The sequence below is a fragment of the Siphateles boraxobius genome, unplaced genomic scaffold (assembly GCF_051911475.1).
Source record: "Siphateles boraxobius isolate OS27281-9 unplaced genomic scaffold, OSU_SipBor_1 31, whole genome shotgun sequence".
NCBI lineage: Eukaryota > Metazoa > Chordata > Actinopteri > Cypriniformes > Leuciscidae > Siphateles > Siphateles boraxobius.
Genome location: NW_027508931.1, coordinates 2,627,212 through 2,635,561, shown reverse-complemented (window position 1 = coordinate 2,635,561; position 8,350 = coordinate 2,627,212). Strand labels below are relative to the sequence as shown.

At 34.5% G+C, this 8,350-nt stretch overlaps 1 protein-coding gene across 3 annotated transcripts; it reads right to left on the bottom strand.

Moving 5' to 3' along the window:
* Positions 1-394: 394 nt before the first annotated feature.
* Positions 395-8,044, bottom strand: ppcdc (phosphopantothenoylcysteine decarboxylase). Of its 3 annotated transcripts, none has more exons than XM_077193334.1 (6): positions 7,660-8,044; positions 6,977-7,072; positions 6,691-6,819; positions 6,424-6,592; positions 6,080-6,196; positions 395-857 (listed from the first exon to the last, which is right to left on the bottom strand). In XM_077193334.1, exons 1-5 carry the CDS (start codon positions 7,798-7,800, stop codon positions 6,123-6,125), a joined length of 609 nt encoding a protein of 202 aa, XP_077049449.1. In that variant the 5' UTR covers positions 7,801-8,044; the 3' UTR covers positions 395-857; positions 6,080-6,122. The 3 variants fall into 3 exon arrangements, with proteins under 3 accessions (XP_077049449.1, XP_077049448.1, XP_077049447.1); XM_077193333.1 differs by lacking the exon at positions 395-857 and adding an exon at positions 4,593-5,511; XM_077193332.1 differs by lacking the exon at positions 395-857 and having other exon boundaries at positions 5,978-6,196.
* Between the last annotated feature and the right edge of the window lie 306 nt (positions 8,045-8,350).

Here is an 8,350-nt window from a genome sequence, read left to right as displayed (position 1 = left end):
CTTCAAAATTTTGAAGGGAATTGTAAGAATAATTGGGGCCTGAGTGACCCCACTGACCGAGTCTGTCATGGTCTGATAGAAGAGTAAATATATGTTTTAACACGTGTTACGGGTTTCTCTCAAAAAACAAAACGTTCAAGTGAGAAGACATGTAATTATATAACTACCTATCCATTCAAAAAATTGAGTATTCAACAATCCACCCTTCAATATATATATATATATATATATAAAATATTGAGTTTAACTCTAATTGAGATTAGTAAATGCTGTTGTAGTATTGTATTTAATGCTGTAGTAGCTCTGCATTTAAGGTTTGTCACAACACAGATAGCAGAAATTTTGTTATTTATTGAACCCTTGTTAATGGTTGGTCATGGTTTAGGAGGCCAGATTTAGGTCATTTATTAACAGAATATAATGTGTTTATTTTAGTTGCAAAATAATTGACATGTGGAATGAATCAGATACACTCACACACACACAACATCTTTTCGTTACTACTGTAGAGTAAAGGTCCTATTGTAATAAGTATATGAATACATGTTTTTCTGTAAAGAGAAATGGAACATGGCTGTTAACAGACAACGAACAGAATTTTGAGCTTTAGTGTAAATGTTTATATACACATTTCTACCTGATTGCTTTCCTTTTACAGTGTTGTTGCTAAACACAGCACATCTGTCAACTGTGTCTAACTGTTTCCACGTTGAGTTTGCAACTACATACAAGTTCTCCGTAAGACCCGAACGTTCCCCAGGGAGTGATCTTTCCTCAGGAACAGGGTCTCTACAGGGTTTCCTACAACACCTTGCACTTCCAGTTTTCATGTGACCAGGTGTTCTTTATTTAAAACCCTATAAGGGAAGATGAGAACAAGTCAGTTGTCTCACTACTTTGGCATTTTGCTCTTTCTCATTGTCCTGAAGTATTCAAAAAAGCACTTATTTTGCATAATGTGAAGCTTCATGAGTTCACTATTTTTCTTATACAGAATCATTTGCCATTTTATCTAAACATATCAAACAATCCACAAAGAGAGCGAGAGGGAGAACAAAGGTCATGACATAACTAGGCTAGATAAAATAAAAAGGAAGGCAAAGATAACATGACGGTTGGGACAGATTAAACAGTGCAGAGAGGGGGTGGGGAGAGATGAGGTTTTTTATGCACAAAAGCCTGATGTTCTACGTGTGAACCTTAGTTAGGAAGTTGTCACGTTTGATACCACAATCCTATTTTTTTTTACTGAAATAACACATTTAAAGGTGAGACTTTCTCTGAGACTGTGTGCTTTTACATAGACAAGCATTCTGCCAGTTACAGTAAGGAAATGAATCGAAATATATTGGAAATCAGCTAAATAACCATCTCTGGATAATGAAGAAAACTTCAGAAAATACGATAGTTAGGCGATAGTGACAAGTCAATGATTACTATGCTTATCAGGAACATCTTTACAACTGTTGTGATTGTAGAAGCTCAAATAAAATCAATGCTTAATACATGATATAAAAAATATAGTATATTGGTAACAAATTTATTAATTAATGATGATTCACTGAAGGAGGCGGATTGCTGAAATGTTTGATCTTGATCTGAATGTGCTTTGCTGGAAAATAAAAAAACTATTAAGAAGACACAAGCGATCTTTTGTTTTTATTTAAAATGCTTGCAATTTTTTTATTAACCATTTTTTTGGGTGCGTAGATCAGTGGATATTGCAATAATGATATAAAGTGATTTTATCTTTTTTGATTTGTTGAACTATGAACAGTACTTTTATTAAACTAAGATTATGTTCTACATTTTTAAATATATCATTCTCAAATATATCCTGATGTGTTCATAGACAGCAGCATCACATTTGAATGTGTTTACTTTGAACATGTGATATGTTTATAATAAATGATGAAGCCGTGCCATGCTCTAGTCAGGAGCTATGAGTTCATTCAACTGTAGAGTTACATCAGCCAAGTCTGTATTACATTTCAGCTACCTGGGGAAGCAGCACCAAGGGCCCGTCAACATCCCCAAAGGACTACAAGCAGGAAATGTGACAAGTGTTTATTCAACCTTAGTGACACCTCCAACATCAAGCAATCTGCTGGGGTACACCTGAGCCCCGGGTGTGCATGCAAGCCTGCAAGGTCTGTGTGTGCATTTTAAAATCAAAAATTAGATCTTTGACGATGAACCATAAGGCATGGACAAAAACCGCAATAAATGTTTATTTTTTGCTGTCCTCAAAAGAGTAAAAGGGACGTGAACATAAGTGCACCAGATTTGTGCAATAGATTGATTCTTGGTGTTTCGCAATACATTCCCCATTTTGTTTCCTGTTACTCCTCCACAAAAAAGCTTTTTAGTGAACTGACCTTGAACAACCCACATGTGACTAAGAATATTTTACACTATTTAGCCTGCCAAGAGATTGGAGCCTCCTCCACATTATGCTCAGTTGATTTCACCGCTTTCAAGTACCTGCTTGACAAAGGTTTCCCCTCCTGTCTGTTTTTAAAGTCTGGCTTGGCAGCCAATGACAGGAGGACACGGCATCAGACCAGGGACTGTGTGTAAAGCAGCACTGACTACATCTGATGACAACACCTCAGCTGCTTTGCTAAGCAAATAAGGATGAACAAGTGTTTTGATTAAATGTTGAAATGTAATGTGCCAGTGTATGCATGTATGCATTGTTGACTGAACTAACATGAAAATGATTAATCCTTTGATATAATTTTTTATATTTACCATCTGGCAACAATGTTAACTTCTATATTTTTTTTTTTTCTATATATTGCAAAAAACCTATTGAACAATTACAGCATGTAAAGGGGTAAGGTGTCACAATGGAAGTCATTAAACAGCAATTTTTCTGCACAATTTAAACAGAACAGCAAATATGAAGTATAAAATTATTAATGTAATAGTAAAAATGGAAAATGTAACTGGAAATAATTTTATAAAAGTTATATACACTATACAATTTATTAGATAGCTGTTCAACTGCTTGTTAACGCAAATATTTAAATCAGCCAATCACATGGCAGCAACCCAATGCATTTAGGCATGTAGACATGGTCATGATGATCTGTTGAAGTTCAAGCTGAGCATCAGAATGGGGAAGAAAAGTGATTTAAGACTTTGATCATGACATGGTTGTTGGTGGCAGACTGGCTGGTCTGAGTATTTCAGAAACTGATCTACTGGGATTTTCACTCAAAACCATCTAGAGTTTACACAGAATGGGCTGAAAAAGAGAAAATATCCAGTGAGTGGCAGTTCTGTGTGTGAAAATGCCTTGTTGATTCAGAGGTCAGAGGAGAATGGCCAGATTAGTCGAGCTGATAGAAAGGCAACAGTAACTCAAATAATCATTTGTAAAAACTGAGGTCTGCAGAAGAGCATCTCTGAACAGTGAACACACAACACATCGACCCTTGAAGCAGATGAGCTACAGCAGCAGAACAACACACTGGGTGCCAATCCTGTCAGATAAGAACAGGAAACTGAGGCTACAAATCACACACGCTCACCAAAATAGGACCATAAAAGATTGAGAAAATGTAGCCTGGCCTGATGAGTCTCAAATTCTGCTGCAACATTCAGATGGTAGGGTCAGAATTTAGTGTAAACAACATAAATGCACGAATCCATCCTGCCTTGTATCAACGGTTCAGGCTGCTGCTGGTGGTATAATGGTGTGGAGGATATTTTCTTATTTTCTAGCAACATTTAAATGTCACAGCCTAGCTGAGTATTGTTGCTGACCATATCTACGTAAGACTGGTTTGCCTGCTAAGACAGAACATGAGATCAAACACTGCAATAAAACTCACTAATCTGAAGAGAAGATCTCAAAGAAAGAGCATAGGACACTTTTCTCCTTGCTTATCTATGAGCTACCCTCTCCCTACTCCCCTCCTTTCACCCTGGCTCAAGTCACCAAAAAGATCACAAACAATATACCACTTATGTTTTATCTTATGAATCTATTGTTTTTTCTCTTTCATCTTTGGTATTATTTTAAATGTCTGATTGGTAAAATGGTCTCAATTATCACAGCAGTCTCTTGTATTATGAGAACAATTGAAAACTTTTGAATTCTGATATATATTTTTGGTTATTATAGAAATTAGAGTCACTGATTAGAGATCAGAAATTATTTTATTCAATATTATATATATAGTATACATATTTTCCCTCTGAAAACTGTAAAATGCTTGGCTTGATGTTAATGACCGCGGTATTGGGGACAGTGATTGTTTTAAAAAACATGTACACAAATAAAAATTGATCGTGTAAAAGTTTTAGGCAGTGCAAAGATGAATTTCCCTTTTAACACTTTTACTTCTACATTAAAAATCTGGTCAGGATAATCCTCGAATTATTATTCTGGGAAATTCAACACTTAAAAATTAGGAGAAAATAAAAAGATAATTAAACAGTATTCCTTTTATAATCTATCCTTTAAACCTAGAATTTTTTTTTTTTTTTTTTTTTTTTTTTTTTACAAATTCCTTAAAATCTTCCTAGGGGACAGAAATGTTTCCCTAATTGAAGGATCACCCATATACTGCACTCAATAATTTTACAAAGCTTTAAAAAAATTTTTTATTATTACTTTAGACCAAATCTAAGGTAATCATATAGTTTATATGCTTGTTCTTTTGGTGCATCACGGCAAAATGAGAACATAGGTGGTTAACCACATAAGAATAATAGATGGAACCCATTTCTAACGGCAACTTTCAAACAGGATATGCATCTGAAAAAAATATATTTGGAGGTGTTAAGTACATCAGCATCTTCTAGAACAACCTGTGGCTATTTTCATGACCGCTTGCTACTGTTGCGGTTAGAGGCCCCTCACTTAAACTCTAAAACCCTCACTTACAGGTGTTAGTTCACAGAGAGAACATGTATCCCAAAACTAGGTCACATACACTTTAAACATTTAAAGCATTTCATTTATCAAGTAAACTACACCAACCATGAATATTTTGTTCCCTTCTAAATAGCCTGATTATCTCCCTATTGATCATAAGTGTTACATGGCTTTTGTGGTCGTTACTCTGATATCATTAAATGATAATACACTGTTAAAAAAAACTAAAAAAACTAAATATTTTCAAGGTTATAGAATCTTTTGAGGTACAAAAATTTGAAACCATAAAAACCCATGACAGACCAACAGAATTCCACCAAATGTTGTCCCATTTAGTCAAACAACAAATAATTACATATTGAACAACACTTTTGAAATGTTAAGGCTTCAGTTCCCAACATGCATTGCAGTGTGAATAACTTGTACATTTACTGTAATAGGATTACTCTTTTGCTGTTTGCCGTCTTTATTTAAACTTTTGTTGGTATTTTGTCATTATTGTTAGTAACTAGTCGTGATGTTAAGAGCTCATATTTTTACATTTGTTGATTGTCACCATTCCATAGGTTTGTGTCCAGTGCTGAGGTCCTGAATATGTTTGCTTTGTAGGACGATTGCTCCTTCACAAACAAAGATAGCATGGATAATTTAACATAATAAGTGTCCTAAAAGTCTATATGTAAAGCTATCAAAGTGTTAGATCAATTTATTGAAAAGTTTTTTGCACAAGAAATTGTCTTGAAGAATTTTTTGGCTGAATGAGGAATTTTGCCTTTAGTGAATGAACAAATTTATTTTGACTAAACAAAGTCGTGTTACTTAGGAAAATGATTGATAGAGAACTTAAACAGAGGACAAGTTTTTTATTTACCTTGTAAACATGTCAGTTTCTGATCATCTATCATAAATTGTCACATATTGAGGATAAGCTACCAGTGAAAAAGGGATCTGGAAATTGACATTCAGCTAAGCTGGAATGTTTTCAATATCGACATAACTATTTATTTGAAATTTCTTTTCAAAATTCAATGGATGTAATAAATAGGAACCATTACAAAGAACTATAAATGACAGAAAATTAATATGTTTGTTTGTTTCTCAGTGCTATGTCAGCTTTTAATGGCAAAATCCAGGTTAATTGTAATAGAAGATAGAGCAATATAGTAATAATAACAAAGTGTGGATAACCTTGTGTCTCCCGCCTGCTGGCCCTGGTATGTTTAGTCTGAGGTCATTCAGGATGTTTCTGGATGTACTGTTTGATAGTTTCAACAATAGTTGAAACCTCTGCCATGGCACCTTTACCTGTGAAGATATAGAGGCTGGAATGTAAGACGGGCAAAAACACAAGAAACATTCATTCATTAAATCCTCAGAAGCATGCTAATAAAAGCATGTCAGATAACATCTGTTTGATCTTCAGTTAATGAATAATGCATGACTGATTCTCACACTGATGAGAAATTTTTAAATCTGTTCCATCCTCCCTTATCAATGCAAATGCCTCGTAAAAACACATTCTTAAAAGATACCTTCATCTCCACAGACAAGTTTTTTGGAAATGCATGGTATCTCAATGTAGCCAAAGCCTTTAAGTGTGGCCACTTGCTGTGCAGTGATAGGGTGCTTCCACATGGCTGTGTTCATAGCAGGACAGAAGAGCAGAGGACGGCTGCAGTCCCAGGCCCGCACCACACATGTCTGCCATCAACAAAATGGGTAAGCATACTTATATAATAATAATGCATCTAAAAAAATCGATACAAAATGCCCAACAATGTCATGAATGCATTACCTACCAAAAGGTTGTCACATATTCCACTGGCAATTTTGCCAAGTGTGTTGGCATCCAGTGGTGCAATCACTAAAAGATCTGCCCAACGTCTAAGTTCGATATGTAGCACAGGGTCAGAGCGCTTTGTCCACATCTAGCATAGAAATATAAGGAAAGCCTTTCACATCTTCTCCTAAAACTCTCATATCAGGTCAGTTAGTGTATTGATGTAACATCACAGCAGGAAACAATATAATGTTGTTGTTTGATTACCGAAAATTCATCTCTTCCTCTTCAAAGGATGTACTCACCTCCCACTCATCCTTATCTCTGTACACACAAACAGAGATGTCACTGATATTGTAAAAATGAGTTGCATGGTCTGTGGTGACCATACGTACATCAACCTAGAAAACAGAACAGGAAAAAAAAAATCGGTTTCACCTCTTAAAAAACTCCTATACAATTTATTCCATCCCTCAACTCATATTTGACTGACACTTAAAATCATTAAAAATTCACAATACAAAACTTTATGATGATAAATATTTGTTTAAAGAATAAAGTTTTTTATTTGATCAAATTTTATTTATTTATTTACTCACTCATTAATTTATTTGTAAGTAAAATAAATTAAACAAATATGGTCGATTTATTTGTAAGCCAAACCACCATTATGCTTTTAATATCCTCCATTTTATTTATTTTGAAGGACAAAAATGACACAATCCACTCAAACCAGAAGCAAAATGAAATTAAACCTTAATTGTGATAAAAGAAAACCAATATGATTTCTATCTTACAAATTTTGAGTTTATTATTTATTCAATAAATCATGACATGAAGTAATTTTGAAATTACTTATGATGTTTGAAATAAAATAGCACTCTCTAGTGGACAAATGTGTGAAATTAAAATAACATTGGAGGACATGTGGCTCTATCAGCTTCAAGTATGCATACAGTTAGAACTGTCGGAATATAAATACACTTACCCCTGGAATCTCAAGTAGTTGTGTTACCAACAAAGGCGCCTTGAGTGCAGCTACACTGCCAGTCAACCCGACCAGAATATTAAACCTTGTACTATTTGTTTGCAAGTCTAGTATAAGATTAGATTCAGAACCCTGCTGCATTTTAAAAATAGCAATCTTCGTGTTGACTATAAAAAAAATTTCTATTAGATTAGCTCTCCCTTTCTAAAGCATTTCTTTTGCCAGGTATAGTATTTGTATAACCCATCTTTAAATAGTAGCACGGGATGAGGAATTTAATTGAACACTTAAATTGCACATTTAATGAGAAGTGTTTAGAGTCCGCGCACGTTAACGTTCGCTCATTCGATCTTTAGGTTTTATTTTTGTCTAACCTTACTTCCGTAAACAGTGGAGCAAAAGCGACGTCACAGCGCCGTCGCTGGCTGGAAGTGTACACAGTAAATTTCTCTATGAAGACTGGCAAAATGGATTATGTTCCTACATAAAAGAGGATTTACGCCTTTATCTACGGAAATAAATATGATTTCAACTTTGTTTAACAAAATCGTGACGAATTATCTTACCCATAATCCATGAGGGCAGCTCACTTACTTCATATATTTTGTTTTTCATGCTTATAATAATAGTCATAAATTCACGCACATCTCACATTTTATTTATTTATTTAAAGCTAATATTGAACATTTTA